Source organism: Gopherus flavomarginatus, chromosome 5 (genome assembly GCF_025201925.1).
Source record: "Gopherus flavomarginatus isolate rGopFla2 chromosome 5, rGopFla2.mat.asm, whole genome shotgun sequence".
NCBI lineage: Eukaryota > Metazoa > Chordata > Testudines > Testudinidae > Gopherus > Gopherus flavomarginatus.
In genome coordinates, this window is record NC_066621.1 from 57520218 (window position 1) to 57542265 (window position 22048).

Consider the following 22048-nt stretch of genomic DNA (forward strand, 5'->3'; position numbering starts at 1 on the left):
TAGCCCAAGTGAGAGCTTACATATTGCAAAACAATTTGTATTTGGAGGCTGTTCCAGAACTTCATCCCTCTGATGGTTAGAAACCTTCTAATTTCCAGCCTGGATTTGTTCATGGCCAGTTTATACGAATAGTCTTTTTCCTTTAGCTTAAATAGCTCTTTACTCTCCCTGGTACTTACCCCTCTAATGTATTTATAGCGAGCAATCATACACCTTTCAGACGCCTTTTTGCTAAAGTAAACAAGCCAGGCTCTTCCAGTCTGTAAGACAGGCTCTTCATTCCATTGATCACAGAAGTGGGGGACTGAAAGATACCTCAACAGATCATTTAGTCCAGTCCCCTGCACTCATGGCAGGAGTACATAACAACTAGACAATTCCTGACAGCTGTTTGTTTAACCTGTTCTTAAAAACCTCCAATGACAGAGATTCCATAACCACCCTAAGCAATTTGTTCCGGTTTAAACTAAATTAACTTGTTTCAGTAGTTCTTCTTTACACTTGTTCCAGTTTAAATTAATCTTTAAAGGGTTAAAGGAAATTTTATAATCTTGGTTATAGTATTTGTTACTATTTTATTTACTATAATACTTTACTCTTACAGCACTCTTCATTCTTAGATCTGCCTTATACTCAATTCACTAAACCCTAGCTGTCCCTATAAAACTTGTTCATTAGTATCTAAGTAGTACACTTGTTCATTAGAATTTTGCATGTTACTTTTTATTTGAGGATTTTGCATACTTGTTTTAACATTTTAATACACAGTATTAATAAGAACATTTATAAAGTGAAAGGGGATCTCACTCTTTGGGGAGAGGTTTTGAATAATGTAGTTTAAATGTTCTTTAAATCCAAATTTTTAGAGAAATATTATTTAATATTTTTGTGGAAATTGCAATAGCATACTTTTGTGCTGTTTATTATGCAGTTATTATCACATTCCATTAATTTCATTTTGTTTTTTCTAGAGTGCCTGATATTTGTCGGAAGTAGTTCTTCTATTAAGAAAGTATTTGTAATCAAGAACAATGACAGCCGCAGAGAATGTATGTTATACACTGATTAATGTTCCAATGGATTCAGAACCACCATCTGAAATCAGCTTAAAAAATGACCTAGGCAAGTAATATACTTTATGGCTAGCAAGCGATTCAGTTTTACTTGAATTAACTCTGGTTTTTCTTTCTCATTATATGATAACCTTGAACATAATACTTACTTTAAAATATAAAACCATTATCTCTTAAACTAATTGCTTTTATAGTTATTTTTAAAAGTACACAACTGTAATATTATATTTAAATAAACCTAATTTGGTAATTGAAAAACTGAACCTTTATCCATAACATTGCTATTCTAAATCCAATAAAAAGGTAGTCAGGATACAGACCTGTACTTAAGCATGGGAGTCCAATGGGGCTGCTCACTCCCTTAAATACCTTGCTGAATTGAGGCCCTAGTTGGTTAATATAGGATCTAAAGCACCTGTCAGAATATGCCTTATAATGTAAAAGCAAGAAATCTTGGGGCAAAGTTATCATTCTGTTTTATGACTTGAATACTTTTCAAGTGTCCTAAGACCTTTTTGAGGATGGGAAATAGAGAGAGGATGTTTCATGGTAAAGCCTTCTTTTTGGCACCTCAAATACAAATTCAAACCACTAAGTAAACTTTCTCCCATGCTTAGAAAGGTAAAACTTAATACCTTTCTGTATTTTGTGTATGTAGAAAGATAGCACTTCCTATTGAGTTCAGTGAGAATCGAAGTATTCCTACTATGCAGATTTCAAGGAGAGTTCCTGGTTCCAAGTTCTGTTCTACCACATCACATGTTGGAATACTTCAACCATTCTGAGAAGCAGAAGAAAGGAAAGAGGAGAATACCTCCAAAAACCATTGGAAATAATTAACATTTCCAAAGCCAGTGGTACTCTAGCAACCATTTCCTCCCAATAATTCAAGAGTACCTACATTTGTATGTGTTTGGATTGGAAGTCCGTCCATTGCAAAATAAATGTCTGATGGCCCTAGCAGTCTCTTCTAATTAAATACTGATATATACAGCAATCTGTGAATTTAGGTTTGCTGGATGTTGGATTTTGAAACCTGAGGGAAAATTTCCTCTGTTTACAGTGTTTTGGTAGTAACTGTCCACTGATGACCTGTCATTCATATAGCTCCTATCTTTATTGTATCTGAGCAAGTCTCTCTTTTTATGTCTGTTAACATTCTCTTTCTCTCTCTCTTTTCCTATTTATATGTTTATGCTCAGGTAGATTTAATAAGGAATGCGGTGACATACTGGAGTCTTGAAGTTTTTGCTGCTTTGTAGTTCAGTACATATTGCCAACACTATTGCATTCTTACTAACTCAGAGGTTACTCCTGAGGGCATTCTGCACCAATAGTTTAAAATTCTGCAAATTTTATTTGTTAAATGTGGAGGCTCCAGCATGACATTGAGGAGCATGCGCCGCTGGCTGCACAGAGGTGGGAAATCACTGTGCAGCACTTCCCTCCCTCCCCCCGGACTTGGACTCAGCGACGAGGCTGCACCCAATCCTGACACAGTGCAAGGACCGGGCCTGCCCCAGAAACACCCCAGGGCCCTGCCCCTCTGTGCTGGGCACACTAGGTGTGGGCAGGCAGGCTCAGAAAGGCAATATCCAAGTGTGGAGGGGCTTATTGTTGGGGGATCCAGGTGTGGGTTGAGAGGGTTCTGTATGGGGCAGTTTGGGTGTGGGCAGCTCAGTCGGGGATCTAGATGCACAGGGGCTTGTTAGGGGGTTCTGTGTGCAGTGATAATGAGACTGCATGGAAGTGGAACTCCAGGTGAAAGTGGTTGGGTCTCGGTGGAGGTGTCTGGGTGTAGGGCGATAGAGCTCAGAAGGGGAGTGTCTAGGCATGGGGGTTGGGGGGGGGTCCAGATGCTGCAGAAGTGGGGTGGGGATTCAGGTGCACCTGGTTGGGGCTCAGTGGCATGGGGGTCTGGGTGCTGGTGGCTTGTCGAGGTGGTCCAGGTGCAGGGGGAGGGGAACTCATTGGGGGGCTTCTGAGTGCAGGGTGTGTGGCTTGGCAGGAGTGTCTAGGTATGAGGGAGTCTGGATGCACAGGGGTTTGGGGGGGATGGAGGAGCAGCTCCCTGTAGAGGGATCCCTCACCCTGCAGTTGAGGAGCAATGGGTGCAGGAAGTGGGGGTAGGGGAAGTTTGCACAACTTCCTGCAGCTGGAGGAGAAAACTGAGAGTGGATCTGACCCAGCCCCAGATGCTGTGCAGGTGAAGAGGAAGTTCTGTCCTCCCCAGCCCAGCTGGGACTAGCAGCTGAGCCTGGTCTTCCCCAGTCCTGCCCCCTTCCCTTGGCACCCAAAACATACTGCTAGGAAGGGTTGCATGACCACTCTTGTGGCTTCCCTTTGCTTCCCCGTAAAGTCACTTTTCTGTGAGCAAACAAAGTCGTTTGCAGGGGACATAAAGTCTGTGCATACACAGCGGTGCAGAATTCCCCCGCAGTAAGAAGTGCATATGCAAGAATGACTGCAACACCATAATGCATTGTGATTTCCTGGTGTGAATATGGTCTGTCAGTAATGAAATTCCCTTCATTAGAACTGTGTAGTGGAATTAACTGAGCTTCAGTGGAAGCTAAATTACAGCTGTATTTATTAAACCTCCCATGCTCTTTATTATTCTCTTAAATTTAGGAGTATGAATTCATTAGTGTAATCTCTAGCACAGTCAGGAGCCCTAGTCACAGACCAGGAGCCACGTGCTACGGTAATAGAAAAAAAATAATAATGTGGTGGTGTCCTGAGGGGCAAGGTTTATATTTGCTGGCATCAAGTATCAATATTTCTGTTAGATTGTTTTAACAAGCCTTGATTATTTAAGTAATTCTGGGGGCACCTGTTATTTGTCACTTTCTGTAATTGCTGTGCTTGCTTTTGAACTCCTGCTTCCCTCTACCAGAAAAAGGAGATGTAAAGTCTAAGACAGAGGCCTTGAAGAAAGTAATTATCATGATCCTGAATGGTGAAAAACTACCTGGACTTCTGATGACTATTATTCGTTTTGTACTGCCTCTTCAAGATCATACCATCAAGAAACTGCTGTTAGTCTTTTGGGAGATAGTTCCGAAGACCACTCCAGATGGCAAACTATTGCAAGAAATGATCCTTGTATGTGATGCCTATAGAAAGGTAAACATATTTGTTATTTAATCTATGTTTTTATGCCCTATCACCCTTGTATCTGACCAATCTCTACATAAAGCATAACCAGGTAATGTAATATTTTGATCCAAATGAGTGGATGCACCGCATTCCTTTCCTCAGTGACCTAACCACTCTGCCTGCATGGGTCAGAGCTGAGGAATTGCCATCTGTAAGATCTGTTGCCAAGAAAATACAAATATTTTCAGTTATGCCTAAACAAAGATGTGCACTGTCTGCTTTCCAGCAGAAGTGGAGCTGAGTGGTGAGGATCAACCCTGTTACCTTTTCCTGTGATATCTTCTCTAGGGATTAACAATGTTGATGCAATTGTTATGAGGGAGTATAAAAGGAAGAGGTTATCTTTGAAATAACTGTATCCTATGCTATTTAGGACTTTTCAGATGGTAACCAGCACCTTCAGTTATACCTGTACATGAAATTGCAGCACACATGTTCATTTGTAATATGCAGTTACCAGTTTCTCTTGCCTTCTAAAAGATGGCATATGTGTCTGGTCTAGCTGGAGCATTCAGGTAACCTTCAAGAGTAGCCCTGGATAGAGTTCGTTGTATTTGTGTAGTTAAGTGCTAACGGCATGGACTGTTGTGGCGTACTCTGCATTTGAGAGGAAAAGTGGTAATGTCTTGGCCAGTTGCAGATAAAAGTCGATGATTCTGGCCGTTGCTAATATCTTTTGTCTTATGCAATGTTGTTGAAGCCATGTTGGTCCCAGGGTTTTAGAGAGACAAGGTGAGGTAACATCTTTTATTGGACCAACTTCTGTTGGTGAGAGAGCGAGGCTTTCGAGCTTACAGAGACCTGAAGAACTCTATGTAAGCTCAAAAGCTTCACTCTCTCACCAACAGAAGTTGGTCCAATGAAAGATGTTACCTCACTCACCTTGTGTCTCTAATATCCTTTGTATTAATCAGATTTAGCCAATGAGCTAGCTTTCGTCCACTTGCTGGAAGTTCCAGGAAATAGCTCTGTCCAGATAAATGAAAGAGGCATACACCTGAGCGTCGTCATAGTGATTTTACTGTTTCCCTCTGTGGATTCACAAACACTGAACAAAAGAGGCCTCAATTTTGCAACCCCTTGGGATTCCATTGGTGAGAAACAATGAGACAATACTGGTTAGTATGATAGACAGTGGTCTCAGCACATTCATTGCCCAACTGTTGTCAAAAAATATTTTATAGACATTGCAAAAAAGAAGTTTTAAGAAGGGATAAGAAAGAAAGCAAGGCTTTATGGGGGACTCCTCCCATACAAAGTGGGAGCATGAGAGAAAGCATGAAAGTACTTGTTCAGAAATTTAACAAGTGGGCAGTGAAGGCTGGCATCATTGGCAGAGCAGAAGTGGGATGCCATCCTAAGATCAGTGGCATAGGTCTAATAGAATCATCCTGTATTTCTGACCTTTATCTATCTTTTTGGGGAGATTGACTGCTGATATTAGTAGATTCTGTGCTATGTCCAGGTTTGAGACCCAACTGAATATGGTCCAAGAAAGGAGGATATTGGGTGCTGCTAGATTTTGGCATTCTGTCACCTATCCCTCAGAAAGCGTTTAGAAATAGGGCAGAAATTGGCGAGTTTGTTTGAGCAGGGACCAGACCTTATAGTGTTTAAGGGTGGTCACAATTGCCTTTCCTCAAGGAGGCATTAATTATCTCTATCAATTAAGAGCACAAACATTTTACACTAGGAGGGTCATAACGTCAGCTTGTTGAATGAGCATTTCTCTTCCAGTGCGTTTGAAACTTACTGTTCTGAAACTGTTGGAAGAGAGAGTACATTCATTCTTTTCTGCACTGATGCTACTACTTTGGTGCAACTGAGACTGTCCTGAATCTGATTAACATTATCCTTGAAATATGGTGAGAAAACTTCGCTATCAGAAACATTTGACTTTGAGATCTGGTTGACTGTCTGGAGTAATACAATGGCATTGCTAGACCATACGCTTTCCAATGAAATCTTCAAATTATGAAAATAGTCATTTTTCCTAGGTTTTTTTAAATTGCCATTTTCAATCAGAATAATGTAGTAATGTAATGAATCATTCAGCATGGTTGCCATTGGGTCTGAAACACTAGGAATTTGCTTGTTTTTGTTGATCAGGAAAAATAACTACATTGGAATCCCACAAATAGCAGTAAAAGCTTTAAAACTTGAGCCCAAGGAGTGTAGCAATGCCACACAAGTGTCTGGATGTTTTCCATTCATAACAAGTATATTCCTTTGCAAATTTGAAAGTACCCTTCCTGTTTGCTTGGTGATGCATGCTGTGGTCTCAGTGATTCTCTCCAGGTGGCCATGCCTGCTCCACGCACCAAGTGATCCCCCGCTTGGAGCAATGCTGAGCTGCTGGACCACGTCGGCATTTGGGGAGAGGAGACTGTGCAGTCCCAGCTGCGCTCCAACCATAGGAATTATGATGCCTATGGACAGATTTCACAATGCATGATAGAAAAGGGCCATGACTGGGACACACTGCAGTGTAGGGTAAAAGTGAAGGAGCTGCGGAACGACTGCCACTCCGGTGCTGCACCTACAAGCTGCCGGTTCTACAAAGAGCTGGATGCGATACTTGGTGGCAACCCCATCTCCACCGCGAAGGCCTCTGTGGATACTTCATTGGCTCACGTGCCAGTCAAGAGTGGACTAAGCCAGGAGGAGGAAATCTTGGATGAAGAGGGGGAGGGGGAACCCAGAGGCAGAGTATGCATGCAGTCAGCTCTTTTCTACTCCAGAGGGGCCTAGCCAGTCACAGCAGTCAGATCTTGGCAAAGCGCAAACAGGATAAATGGATCTGATTTTGGGAATTGCTCAAGCAATTTGCTGGGAGCAGGAAGGTTGCAGAAAGCAGGCTTGTCTCCCACCACATGCCTATTCTGAGATGCGGAACAGGCTGTTGATAGACTCCGTCACTTCACGAGAATCTCCCTCAGAGATGTCCAGGAAACTCTCTTGGAGATACTGGGCAATCTGCTGCTGCAGGTTCCTCGGCAGAGCTGCTTTGTTGCTTGCCCCATTAACGGTAACTTTCCCGAGCCACTGTGCCATCACAGGGGGAGGGGACAACATCGCTGCACAGAGGCAAGCCACATAGAGGCCAGGGTGGAAGCTGCAGGCTTGGAGAAGACCTTCCCTTGATTCCCTGCTCACCCTCACCAGCGAGATCTTCCATAATGATCGCATCCTGTGGAAAATGTGGGGACAGGAATGATTATCAAGCCTCCCCTACAGTGCTGGCTCTCTCCAAGAGCCACGTGCCCAATGTACAGCAGGGTCCGGGAAGAGTGATTTTCCCTGCCCCTGTGGCTACTCACCACTTTGGGGGTCTTCTGGCTCATGTGTGCTTGCCTGGGGACAGCCAGTTAGTGACAGGTGTGTGAGTACTGGCTGTGTTTTAAAACACTGAATCAGTGTTGTCTGTGTTGCAAACAATACTGCTTCTGCAAAATGTTGCATTTAAACTTCACAGAGATGACCTTGGGAGGCCAGCCTCCCTTACTGGCAGCAGAACAGTTGTGCAGAATTAGAAAGTGGCCACGAAGAACTAAGAAGGACTTTCTCCGTGTGGTTATGATGCATGCTGTCGCTGAAAAACAGAAATTGGAGTGGCAGGACAGCGAGAAGAGGGACTGAAAGGAGAATGCGGCACACTAGAACAGGTTTTCTTAAACTGGGGGTCGGGACCCCTCAGGGGATCACGAGGCTATTACATGGGGGCTGTGAGCTGTCAACCTCCATCTCAAATCCTGATTTGCCTCCAGCATTTATAATGGTGTTAAATATATAAAAAAGTGTTTTTAATTTATAAGGAGGGGGGTCATACTCAAAGGCTTTCAAGTGAAAGGGATCACCAGTAAAAAAGTTTCAGAGGTACTGCACTAGAAGGAAGCCACAGAGCGGCTCTTAAACTATATGAAGCGCCAAGTGGACACATTCCAGGAGGTACTAGCTCTTCAAACCGAGCGGCTCCGTGCCCGCCCTCCCCTGCAGCTGCTGTCACAATACTCTTTCCTATGCACCGCTGCCCTGCCAGCACACTGTTAGGAACCTCCTGGCTCCACACTCTACCCACAGCATTCTGCTCCTCCCTCCTCACAGTCCAGCAGTGTGGACTCCCACTATCCACTGCACTTAACACCCATCCCTCTGCAGTTTGGCCCTGCTGAAGTGCAGCACCCACTGCATTGTACTCCAAAGGAGAAGGCTGGCTACGATCCCTGGATATACACAAATCTGTAGCTGTCCTGGGACCCCTCCTCCAGAGACCTTCCCTTCCCCCCTCCCCCTCCCTGTTGATATATTTTTGTCGTTTGACTCTCTCCTCCGGTTGTTGTCTTTTTAATAAAATAATTGTGTTGGTTTGAAAGCAATCTTTATTCTATTAAGTGAAAGCAAAAAGAGCACTGCAAAGCAACGTGCAGTTATGTTAAACCCCCTTATTGCATCATGTGCACCAGTCATCACTTAGCATTACATCCTGAGCATAGCAGCAAATATTAGTGGCTTTCAGCTTCAAATTGCTGCCTCAAGGCATCCCAGAACCTTATGACCCTGCACTGTGCCCCTCTAATAGCCCTGTCTCTGGCTGCTCAAACTCAGCCTCCAGGTGCTGAACCTCTGTGGTCCAGCCCTGAGTGAAGCTTTCACCCTTCCCTTCACAAATATTATGGAGCGTACAGCACGTGGCTGTAAGCATAGGAAAATTGTCATCGGCCACGTCCAGCTTCCCATACGGGCATCGCCAGTGGGCTTTTAAATGGCCAAATGCACACTCAACAGTCATTCTGCACTTGCTCAGCCTGTTGTTGAACTGCTCCTTGCTGCTGTCAAGGTTTCCGGTGTATGGCTTCAGAAGCCATGGCATTAAGAGGTAGGCAAGATCTCTAAGGATCACAATGAGCATTTCGACTTCCCCTACGGTGATCTTCTGGTCTGGGAAGAAAGACTCTGCTTGCAGCTTCCTGTACAGGCCAGTGTTCCGAAAGATGTGTACGTCATGCACCTTTCCGGACCAGCCTGTGTTAATGTCTGAAACGCCCACGGTGATCCACAAATGCGTGGAGAACCATTGAGAAATACCACTTCTGATTAATATACTCGCTGGCTAGGTGGTTTGGTGCCAGAATTGGAATGTGTGTGCCATCTGTTTCCCCTCTGCAGTTAGGGACGCCCATTTGTGCAAAGCCATTGTGGATGCCCAGAGTCACGGACTTTCGGAGCAGGATGCAATTAATGGCCCTGAACACTTCCATCAACACAACACAAACATTTGACTTTCCTACTCTGAACTGGTTAGCGACTGATCAGTAGAAGTCTGGAGTAGCCAGCTTCCACAGTGCAATCGCCACGCGCTTCTCCAGCGACAGGGTAGCTCTCAGTTTCGTGTCCTTGTGCCGCAGGGCTGGGGCAAGCTCATCACACAGTCCCATAAATGTGGCTTTCCTCATGGTTAAGTTCTGCAACCATTGCTCGTCCTCCCAGACGTGCATCATGATGTGATCCCACCACTCAGTGCTTGTTTCCTGAGCTCAGAAGTGGCTTTCCACTGTGATCAGCACCTCTGTGAATGCCACAAGCAATATCGTGTTGTAGCTACGTTGCGTGGCAAGATCAGTGTCGCACTCCTCTTGCCTTTGTAGTTTAAGGAATAATTCCACTGCCACTCGTAACGTGTTAGTCAGAGCGAGCAGTATACTGGTCAGCAGTTCGGGATCCATTCCTGCAACCTGAAAGAGGCAGGGCGCACAGTACACAAACAGTTGAAAGATGTCGCCAAATGGGGACGGAAGCACAGGAATTGCTGGGATGCAAAGCAATGCATCACGGGGCATTGGGACTGGACCCAGCATGCCCCGTGACCCCCTCTGCCTTCCCACAAGTCTTAGCAGCAAAAGAGAAAGAGGTACTCTGTGGGATAGCTGCCCAGAGTGCACCGCTCCAAATAGTGCTGCAAGTGTGAACATGCTGTTGCACAGGCAACTGTCAGTGTGAACACACAACAGCGGTTTTCCTTCTGCGCTGTCTGAGCAGCGCTGTAATTTTGCCAATGTAGACATGCCCTTTATGTTCTGGTTACAGACATTCTGATTTCCCTTATTCCACTTTCTCCACTGAAGAGAGAGAGATCTGTTATCCCACCTGTGGTAATGGTTTTAAACCCCCCCAATGTTTCTATGGTCATGAAGAATTAAAATCTATATATAGGGAGTAAAATAAAATAATCTTTCCTGTATCTCAGTGCAGTTTAATTATAAAATTGAGAGTTTATCAGTCATTTTAGCTCTTGTTCAGAGGGCAAATGTTTAACAGCAGGGAAAATTGTAAAATGGTAATACTTGGTTTTTCAGCAAACACTAATACTTTACTTTTCTTATTTTAGGATCTTCAGCACCCCAATGAATTTATCCGGGGCTCTACTCTTCGTTTTCTTTGCAAGCTGAAAGAAGCAGAATTACTGGAACCTTTGATGCCAGCTATTCGTGCGTGTTTGGAACATCGTCACAGCTACGTGCGCAGAAATGCAGTCCTGGCAATCTACACAATTTACAGGTAAAAATTGTGAATTATTTAAACCTTTGGACCTCAGAGGCCCAGGCTAATGTTAGTGGATTTCACCTGGAAAGTCCCGATAAAAAAGAAGTCTAATATGAGATTCATTTGAATTTTATTTTAGATCCTGCTCAGTTCAGTAGACTTAGAATACATAGTACCTTTTACCATTACAGCTTTCTCAAATATAACTAAGGCCTGATCCTGCAAGCCACTTTGAGTGGGCAAACCTTTGCACCTGCCCAGAGCGCCACTGAAATCAGCTTAGTTTAGGTTGTTGGGAATAAAGATTGTACAGCTGCTATGAATACATAGAAAGTGGGACAACTTTCAGCTAATTTAATTTCATTTTTTAATTAAGTAGTACAACATAATGATTTAGTTATATATGCAGAAGCAGTAATGTGAAAATTGTTCTCAAAGGAAAACTGTATTTGCGTGATTGAATAATACAAATAAACTAAAATTAAACCAAAACCAGTTGGGGGTGGTGGTCTTAGTTACCAGAGTAACAAGCAATAATTCACTAAATATGAATGTGTATATATCTTACATCCATTCGCTTTTTAACGTAAGTGCACAAAGATTTTTGGACAAAAAAATGAAGATCTTATCTATTAACACTTCATTTTAAACATTTGTATAGAACACATGCAGTTAAGTATTTAGCTATATCATTCTGTTTACCTTTCTTACATTTTTTTTCCAAAATATTTTTTTAAAAGAAACTTTGAACATCTTATACCTGATGCTCCCGAATTGATCCATGATTTCCTGGTGAATGAGAAAGATGCAAGCTGCAAAAGAAATGCATTTATGATGCTAATTCATGCAGATCAGGTAAAATTGGTTGTCCTAATTCTCTTATGGTTTTGATATTTTCCTTAAAATTATTTTTGAACACCTAGTTAATGACTGACTAGCCTGTTTGATTTGTTGGTGGTGTAAATTATCAAGGTACTTTTGCATAAAATAAGTGCAATTTAGTTAGTTCTATGAAAATAATAAACTAGAACTGAAATATTTTTAAAGGTTTAATTTGGTAATAAAAAATACATGGTACAGAAATTTAAGGTGGGAAAGCTCTCAGATCATGCAAAAGAATAAATTTTTGAGAGGTACAATATGCTTAGTTTCCCTGGTTATACCTTGGCTGTTTAACTTGGGGGCAGAGGTAGCTGAATGTTCTATTTTGACCGAAGATGGGTTCCTGTATATCAGAATATGAGTTTACACGGGCTTCCAACATTATTTTTGGAGGAACAGCTTAATAAATAAAATATTAAAGTTTCCCTGGCTTCTGCAGTTCTGTCCATCTCTGTTGCTGGGGATTTTCAGCATTTTTAAGCATGTGAAAACTCTAAACGTAGAACTAATGGAGATATTTTTAAACAATTGGATATGGCAGATCTTTTAATACAACAAATATGCCTCCCATCCTCCCTCAAGTAAAGACTATTCATAGATTTGTGAAGTATTTGGAAATGTTGAAGAAGAAGAATAAAGCTACATGAGACCTTTACACCTCTCTATTTTCAAACAGTGCCGTCCCCTTATGTGGAAGGGAGATACACTGGCACTGAGAGGCATAATCATCTTTAGCCATGTGAAGATTTGCCACATTACTTACCATTTTGTAACTTATATTAGCTATTTATTTCTCAAATGACATCTCCAGACTTGACTCAGAAACCTTTTCCCTCATTGGCTCAAAAATTGAAATATTTGTTATGCAGTAATTTTTTGATGGTTTTGACCTATTTGACCTGGTTGGTGACAACAAATAAGAAACTAATTGTGTGATGATAATGTTCTTTAGGGCCTAAATGAATTCATTATTTTGTAATTTTGTATATTGTTTTATGCGCTGTTCTACAAGTGTTAAGTTGAATGTAGCAGAAGGAATAATCTGTGCTTTTAATTTTTATATTGTGATCACTTTAAAATTTGTATTCAAATATAACACTTAAAACAAACCAGATTACTTGTATTTTATTTCCATAGGATCGAGCTTTGGATTATCTGAGTACCTGCATTGACCAAGTCCAGACATTTGGTGACATTCTTCAACTGGTTATTGTTGAACTAATTTACAAGGTATGGGGAAATGACTGCAGTCATTTAAATAAATGTGCATTTTTACTCTATATTGAAAAAATACAGTTCAGAAAGGTTGGCTGGATAGTGAGATGTTTCATAACTAGAAATCTAGTCTTAAGTGAGCAGCTAGTCCATTTGGAAACGATGACTCACTGTTTAGTTGAACTGGATATAATTTCTCTTGAAAGCAATGGACTGGTCAAGCTTAGAAGGTGCAAGCTAATGCAATGAAATTGGCACACATCTGATTTGCTTTAACCTGGTCTGGGAATAAGTATTTTTTGTTTTCTGTGTTTTTCCCTCTTATGGAGTACTCCATAATACTAGCTAGTGCAGGACATTCTTTACAAGTTGAGATCTTAAGAGGTGTATAATACTCTCTCGCTTCATATTGCCTGGTTCCTATCAATCTAGACTGAGGGGCTCTTATCCTCAGACAAAGTCATTCCTGCTTTTCACTGCCTCCTGCAGCGAGGTAATTAAGGAGATAAACTAGGATTCTTGTATTTTTACAATAGCTTTTTATTTTTCTTCAGTATGCTTTCCATCTGTTGTTGTCTTTTTCATCTAGGTCTGCCATGCTAATCCATCAGAAAGAGCTCGATTTATACGATGTATTTACAACTTATTGCAGTCATCTAGTCCTGCAGTAAAATATGAAGCAGCAGGAACACTAGTTACACTCTCCAGTGCACCAACAGCAATCAAGGTATTGCAGTGATTTATGATGTTTAAGAATGCTTTAATAACTTGTCTGCATTACACTGGGTTAGCATATATTACAATTTAACGTGTAATGTCTGAAAGATTGACATTCTTTGTCGCATGACTGTTTTGACACTAGACAAATGACTCAACCATCTTGTGAATATCACCCCTTTCAGTGGTTGGCTAACGTGAGCCTCTGGATGTTTGTCACTGGCCAGTAGGAAATGAGTTTGTGGTCTCTATCCAATTGCCATTGGACAGATGTAAACATTACACAAACCACCTCCACAGTCGATACTAACATGAAGTCGTCTTGGCACTCTGAGCAATGAAGCCAAATACTGAATAGTTACAGACTAAGCCCTGTTCTACAATGCTGAAGTCGACATACTTAGGTCTACTTACCGCAGTGTCTTAAGTATGGGTTACCCATTTGAGTAAAGCTTGCAAGATTGGCCCCTTAATGTGCAGCTGGGCTTATATTTTGTTTATTTGATCTTTTTGGAAGAGGGAACCATAAAAACAGACCCTATCTTCAGCCTGTAAAATTTGTAGTTTGAGTATAAATCATGTTATATGGGCTGGTGAGATTACCTTTGTGAGCTGTAAGAACAAAGCTAATTTAGATGAGCTTCAATCTCACCATTGCCCTTGCAACTCTCTGGAGTTGGGTGCTAGTAAAAATAAATTAATTAAATAAATAAATATTCTGGGTATTTCTGGCCAGCGTGTCTCCTCAATAGGCAAAACTGCCTTGTAGCATAGAAAAGGCTACCAATAGTGCATCATCAGGTAAGCCCTAAATTGGAAAACGGTTCCAGCAATGAATTCCTAGAAAACTGTTCAGCGGCCTAGTTTCTCTTACTTATTATTAAAATAACCCTTCATACGTTTCTAGAGTGTGTTTCTTCATTGGATTTCCCCCAGGAATTGGTGTTTCCTATGAATAGTTGTTCTTATCTTTCCCACAGTTTCTAAAAAATTTTGAAAAAATGCTTTCACTCTTTTTTATTATTATTTAGGCAGCGGCTCAGTGTTACATTGACTTAATTATTAAAGAGAGTGATAACAATGTGAAACTGATTGTGTTGGATCGCTTGATTGAACTGAAAGACCATCCTGCTCATGAGCGAGTATTACAAGTAAGTGCTCTACTGTTGTTTTTTTGTTTGCCCTGGGAAAATCTATTTTAGATTTTACTTTAACTAAAATAAAAATAAAATTCTGTCACTATGGTAAGAAAAAATAATGTACTTTCAACATTTAAAATAATCGGCCTGTTTATAAAATGCTCCTGGACAGTATTTTATGTTTAGGTCTAGTTTTATTTGATAGCATGAGAACTAGCAGCGATAAACAGGACTGGCTCCAGGCACCAGCGCAGGAAGCAAATGCTTGGGGCGGCCAATGAAAAGTTCCTCTCGGAGGGAATGACTGGCCGCCGAATTGCCGCTGAAGAATGAAATGGCGCAGTAGAGCTGCCGCCGAAGTGCTGCCTATCACGGCTTTATGTTTTTTTTTTTGTTTTTTTTTTTTTCTCTTCTTCGCCACGTGGGGCTGCAAAAAAACTGGAGCTGGCCCTGGCGATAAAGGGTGACCTTTTTTTGGAAAACTTCAGTGATTCAGTTTGTTGGAAAAATACTACATAAAATTACAGTATGTTAGACAAATATTTTGAATTTCCTTAATGCACAGCCAGGGTTCAGACACTAATCTCAGAACAGGAAAAAAAGATAAAAAATCTTAATTGAGACTAAGAATCATTTTATCATTATACTTTTCTGTCAATATGCTATACACAACTTACACATTTTTTGAATGATCTCTTCAGTAATTCTGTACTATAGCTTGGAAATTGTATATTTGCACAAAAAAGAAAAGACTTAATTAAAGCAAGAAAATTATTTTTTGTCTGATTATTGGTTTTGAAACTTAATTTAAGTGCGTTTATTGATTTCAGGATCTGGTTATGGACATACTGAGAGTGCTGAGTACTCCAGATTTAGAAGTGCGCAAGAAAACCCTTCAGTTAGCGCTCGATCTTGTGTCTTCCAGAAATGTGGAAGAGGTAAATATGTATTTTTTTATGCTTTAATTCTAGCTTGTTCTTCAGTAAAGCATGTGGTTCAGTTGAAACTTATTTGATGTGTTTTATAGCTGGTGATTGTTTTGAAGAAAGAAGTGATTAAAACAAACAATGTGACAGAGCATGAAGATACTGACAAATACAGGCAGTTACTTGTTCGGACACTGCATTCCTGTAGCGTTCGGTTTCCAGATATGGCTGCAAATGTTATTCCTGTGGTATGCAAATATTTAATTATATTTACAGTAAATGTGTTTTAACTGATCTCCAAGATCCTTGCTACTTTCTCCAAGAAAATAACTGAAGCTTAGATCTTACCTTTTAATATCTTCTTTGTAAAGGTGTTATTGTAAATTATACTACTATTCCCCTAAAAAGTTTAGGGCTTCTTTGTCATTTGCCAGTTATCCATCTTCTGTAAGTTTTATTTTTATATATAAATTACTAGAGAGAGAGAGAGAGAGTATATAAAGAACAGTAAAATAAATTTTTTATATATATATATATATATATATATATATATATATATATATATATATATATATATATATATATATATAATATTTTTATTTTACTGTTCTTGATGAACACAAACTGGAAAATTGGGTTTTTTTTGTTGTTTTTTTTAATCAGTACACACTAACCCATGCAAATAGAAAAAATGTTCCAAGGTGCTTATTTATTGGAATGAGCAAGTTTTGGCTGAATAAAGTATGAAGGCATGAATTCTTTGATCTATAGGGAACGAATATAAAAGATACATAGTTTGTTCTCTTTATTCTTCTGAATTAGTAGAGAGAGCTTTGGGGTAGCTCAGCTTAAATCGGTTTGGCATCAGTTTGCAAATGACGGGCAAAATACTACATTCACTTCTGTTTCTTGTCCTTGTTCCTTCTGTTGCTGTTCAGCACTTGGTGCTGTAATAGTTCTTGTAAAGGTTGTGACCGTTTAAAGGTATATAACTCTGCTGTTTGAGCTCGTATTCACTCTTGTTTGTCCTAGTTGATGGAGTTCCTAAGTGATAATAATGAAGCTGCAGCTGCTGATGTCTTGGAATTTGTGCGTGAAGCAATTCAGCGATTTGATAATCTCAGACTACTTATTGTTGAGAAAATGCTGGAAGTCTTTCATGCCATTAAAACTGTCAAGTAGGTTTAAAATATTTTTAAAGAATACACTGCACATCAACTAAATTCAAGAATTCTCATGCACCTTGAAACTGTTTGAAAGGGGAAATTAGATGAGAGAATTTTATTTTGAGCAAACTTCAGACTACAGACATTCCCTACTTAAATTGAATTTATATTTGCCAGGAAATTATTTCTGGGGAATTTCTTTCCCTCCAAATTTGTATGAAAAACATAATAAATTAATATCGTGTTGAGTGAGGAACATTGACTTAATAAATCTCATTTTTATGATGCAATTGTTAGTTGTTTGCTTTATGTTTACTAGACAGCAGCATTGATGATGAAGGCTAAATCTAAAATGTTGTAATCGTTAAAATAACCTAGTGTTGCCAAGGGATGACCACAACATGATTTTAAATGCATTTGATTTGAAGGAAACTAGAAATTGCTTATTGTATGTTATCAGAGAACTCACTGTAAAAGAATTCCAATCCACATAGCAGAATATGAAATAACTGGTGGCTGCAAGGAGTCCATACTTCCTTTGCCAGGCACTAAAAGTTTAGTATTCTGATGGAACAAGAGAGCTTCAATCATAGCAAAAGTAATCACGTTTTCCTATGACATTATACCACTTTTATTATTGTGATACCTAGCGCACATCAGAATCATAACTTCATTACAATCCAGATAAAATTGTAACCTCCTGTTGGGCAGAAAATGGACTAAATTGAACAATTGGGGAGTGTTCATCCTCAATACCTGTTTTGATTGAAATATTCTTAGAATATATTTTTCCTTATTGACCTGATAGCGGATTTAAAATCTGACCCAATTTCAATGTGTATGGTTTATTAGAAACATTACAACTGATCTCATAATAAAATAGCGGTTCAGCTAAACATTGTAAAGTGTTGGAATTGAATTTACACGTATTAAGATTAATGTAGCTAAGAATAAATCCTTAGCAGAAAACTCTCCTTGTATAGTTATTTTAATTTGCATATTGAGTTTATAATTATACAATGGGATAGGATAGTAGTGCCAAAAAGCTGATTGTCTTGACCAGTCACGTTATATATTTTTTAGCTTGATGCATACTGTAAGCACAATGTATTTTTTTTCCTCATGCTTTAACTTATAGCCCCGTGAAGCTGTTCAGTGTAGCACTTCCTCATTTTGCATTAGAGCAAAATGGAAGAATAATTACCAGTAGTGCTTGAAAACGTGTCTTAATTATGTTTCTTATCTCAGGATTTACAGGGGAGCTTTGTGGATCCTTGGAGAATATTGTAGCACAAAGGAAGATATACAAAGTGTAATGACAGAAGTCCGCAGATCACTGGGAGAGGTATGTGTGTATTGTCTAAAAACTCTTTCTGCTTTCATTTCTATATTTTTATATGTAATGTATTTTTCAAGAGAAGATTTAACAACTGATATAAGATGCAATAGTATTTTGAACTTCAAGACTTTGCAGGCTCTGTCATGTGTAGTCTTACTCTGGAGCAATAATTATTCATGACTTCATGCATCATTTACTTCTGATAAACTAGTAAACCATCATCATCATACTCCGAGGAAGCGATATCTGATTATCTGATAATCTCATTGTCAGAAGTGGAAACAAGAATCCTTATTCGGAAAGAATACAGCGAATTTGAAATTATAGGGTACACATTGACTAGTGTGTGTCTGCTTACAAATGGCGAGTACATGAGGTTTTAATTTGTAAAAGGCATCCAAGACAGTTTAGTGGGGGCAAGGCTTATTCCTGTTTTGGAATGAGCTCCTGGGTACATTAACCCCCCCTTCTAAAAGAAATTTTTAAAAACTCTCCAAATTATTATGCTGTAATTGACCTATCCCTGTTCAAGAGGTGGAGAAGTGACAGCACTTCTATGAAAAAAAGGCTGCTTTCCTTAAAACAAAAAGATTGTCTTTATATTCAAATTCTTTACTGAATTCTTTGTTAATTTAACATATATTTAATGTCTTCTGTTGTTCATTGTCAGATCCCAATAGTGGAATCTGAAATAAAGAAAGAAGCTGGTGATCTGAAACCTGAAGAGGAGGTGACTGTGAGTCCAACCCAAAAATTGGTGACAGAGATGGGCACCTATGCTACGCAGAGTGCCCTCAGTAGTTCCCGACCTGCCAAAAAGGAAGAAGATAGGTAACTAGGCATTTTATATTTTATTAGTGGTAGCTACATTAAAAATGGTTAAAATACTAAAGCCTTTCCAGAATTCTTCTCTATCTGAAAAGGAACTTCTGCACGTATTCTTCAGCTAAACATTTCTTCCTAGGAGAGGGTTTTGGTTGTGTTTGAAACATTCATTGCTCTGTTGCCCCTCCATATCCTCCTTACTTACATCAATCTCTAATAGCAAAACTCGTGTCTATCACCCCTTTAGTTCTTAGATGTGCAAACAAAACAGAGTGGATTGATACTTGGCCAAAGTGTGGCACTGTAGCGGCAATAAAATATGGAAATTGCCACATTTTCTAGTTGTTTCCGCTTTTCCAGAAAACAGTTCATTTAGGCTGAAATCCATTTTTCTGTGATACAGACTGATCTAGTTTCATATTTTCTTTTAATCCTGGGTTGGTCTGTAGCTTTATGATGTGGACTGGCAGTGAAAATGAGGTTTTTTTTCTCTATTACATTCTCCACTTTCTGTCTTCTCATCTGTCATTCTTTCTTTTCCTCCATTTTTCTCCATAATTTTATCCATAAGTCTTACTATTGTTTCCTTTTCTGTTTTAGTCTCTCCCTCTCTGTTCAGTGCTGAGTAAATACCTGAGCTTTATGGCAAAGACCGTTGCCCTATTGAAGGCTATTGTCTTCCAGATGATACTTTGACCACTTGTGATCTTTAGTCAACACATGGCACTTCTTGTAAAAGTACATTCGTTAACTCTAATGTACTGGCCAAATTCCAATTTGGGTAAATTACATTCTGTCTACCTAAATTCCCCCTGCAATTTTAATTGGGTATGGTGTTTGTCACTTGTTGCCTAAATTATTGCTTAATGTTCCTGTGCTCTGCTAAACAGTTGCATGTTCTATCTCACTAGTGGGTGAAATGATTACTATATTCTTATATACTTCACAATGAGTTATTTTGTGGCTTAGTTAGCTCATACTGGTACAAAGCTGTGAGATCCTTTGATGATAAAAGTGAAAGTTATCCTTTGCTCTTTCCACTTCCCATCTCACTACCAGTGTATGTAAAACTTCACTTAGTCTCTGAGACCTTCCAAACTGTCTGTACAACACTGGTCTCACAATATGAGAGCTAAAGTAAAATGTGGAAAAAAAAGAGGAGAGAACACGAACACCCCATGATTGACTTTCTTTGCAGACCTCCATTACGAGGATTCTTGCTGGATGGGGATTTCTTTGTTGCTGCCTCCCTTGCCACAACTTTAACTAAGATTGCTCTACGCTATGTGGCTCTTGTTCAAGAAAAGAAGAAACAAAATGTAAGTCATACTTCCTCTTGCAGGTCTTACAGGTCTGATCATAAGCTTTTGAGAGAGGCCCAAAAATGAAATGCCTACATTCCTTAAGTGTTTGATGATAATTAATCTAGTCCCAGATAGAATCATAGAAGAATCATACGATTGGAAGAGACCTCAGGAGGTCATCTAGTCCAACCTCCTGCTCAAAGCAGGGCCAACCCCAGCTAAATCAGTTGGGGACCAAAGCAGGACCAACTTCAACTAAATATTTCTTACTACTTTCCGACTGGTGTGACTGGCAGGTCTCTTGGGTTCTAAGCAACAAGTCACTGACACAAATCATCTTACCTGCTGGGATATAGTTTTAATTTTTAACTATATTTTAAACTTGAATGTTAAGACAAATGTAAATATTTCTACAATTTTAAGAATATGTAAGATTTAATAACCCCTTTCCTCTCTCCTTTCTACCTTTAGTCTTTTATTGCCGAGGCTATGTTGCTAATGGCCACTATTCTCCATTTGGGTAAGTCCTCTCTTCCCAAGAAGCCAATTACAGATGACGACGTGGATCGTATCTCTCTATGTCTGAAGGTTTTGTCAGAATGTTCTCCTCTAATGAATGATATTTTCAACAAGGAGTGCAGACAGTCCCTTTCTCATATGCTGTCAGCGAAACTAGAAGAGGAGAAACTTTCTCAGAAGGTGAGATATTGTAAATTCCATTGTGTAATCATAAACTTTTGGATGCTTGAATTTTGAAGTAAGCTCGCATCCAGGAATACTCCAGGAGCTGCATGAAGTTCACTACTTCAGTGTACGTTAGAAGATAGAATTAATACTTTGCGTTCTTACCACAGAAAGAGTCAGAGAAGAGGAATGTGACCGTTCAGCCAGATGACCCCATTTCCTTCATGCAGCTTACTGCTAAAAATGAAATGAACTCAAAGGAAGACCAATTTCAGCTGAGCCTTCTGGCAGCAATGGGGACCACACAAAGAAAAGAAGCTGCTGATCCTTTGGCATCCAAACTCAACAAGGTAATGTATAGTTCAGTATCTTATTTTTGTAAGTGTATTGCTCACACCTAGCGTCAAATGTTGACGATTGGGTTTATGAGGGCTAAGGAACCTAATTAAGCTCATCAGGTATCTGAAAAGTTCACTTAGGTTTCGTTGTTGGAGAGGAAGGTGGGGGGTCCTGAGAAGTGAAGAATCCTTTTGTCCCTGTGCTTCATGATGCTCCCTTGGCCCCATGCTGTAGGTTGGGGAAGGTGGGAATTGGAGAGGAGAAACCAGGAAGTGGTGAGGTGGTGCGATGTGGAGACCTTGAGTTTGGTGGATGGCTCAAAAGCCAGGTATGGTTTATTAGGGTGGTGAGAGGACGACGACAGGGAGTGCCATGGAGTGAAGATCCTGTTCCTTCCTCCCCGTATCCTGAGGCTTTTTTGGTCCCATGCAGTATTTTTTTTGCTCCACTTTCCTGCCTTCTATTCCACAGAAGCCATTCAGGAGGGTCCAAGGGAAAGAACCCCTACTTCGCTACCCACTCTGGGGACCAGGAAGCAGAAATATCTTAAAAAATCAAAAACAAACCTAAGAAACTTCCCAGAGAAGACTTTCCAGTATTTGGTTTTCATTCAGTTTAATCATAACTCAGCATTTGCTGGGGTTCTAATGTTTGCGTTTTTAAACAATAACTGTAATATTATTGTAAGTTGGAGGGGCAAAGATTCTGTGGTTTAAAGGGGATTTTTTTAATCCTTAAGG

The 22048-nt window shown here is 39.9% G+C and overlaps 2 protein-coding genes across 4 annotated transcripts in view; both read left to right on the top strand.

The window, feature by feature from the left end:
• Positions 1–22048, top strand: part of LOC127051789 (uncharacterized) — a 434435-nt gene that overhangs the window by 106924 nt on the left and 305463 nt on the right. The window lies entirely within an intron of this gene.
• COPB1 (COPI coat complex subunit beta 1) overlaps positions 1–22048 on the top strand; it is a 39952-nt gene that overhangs the window by 7072 nt on the left and 10832 nt on the right. For all 3 annotated transcript variants that reach the window (XM_050954518.1, XM_050954517.1, XM_050954519.1), the window contains exons 2-16: positions 972–1122; positions 3970–4199; positions 10618–10787; positions 11513–11627; positions 12792–12884; positions 13459–13596; positions 14618–14737; positions 15556–15663; positions 15753–15899; positions 16684–16829; positions 18066–18162; positions 18827–18987; positions 20180–20300; positions 20757–20984; positions 21140–21319. In XM_050954518.1, coding sequence (XP_050810475.1) covers positions 1032–1122; positions 3970–4199; positions 10618–10787; positions 11513–11627; positions 12792–12884; positions 13459–13596; positions 14618–14737; positions 15556–15663; positions 15753–15899; positions 16684–16829; positions 18066–18162; positions 18827–18987; positions 20180–20300; positions 20757–20984; positions 21140–21319 — 2145 coding nt within the window. In that variant the 5' untranslated portion in view covers positions 972–1031. The remainder of the gene's footprint in view (positions 1–971; positions 1123–3969; positions 4200–10617; positions 10788–11512; positions 11628–12791; positions 12885–13458; positions 13597–14617; positions 14738–15555; positions 15664–15752; positions 15900–16683; positions 16830–18065; positions 18163–18826; positions 18988–20179; positions 20301–20756; positions 20985–21139; positions 21320–22048) is intronic.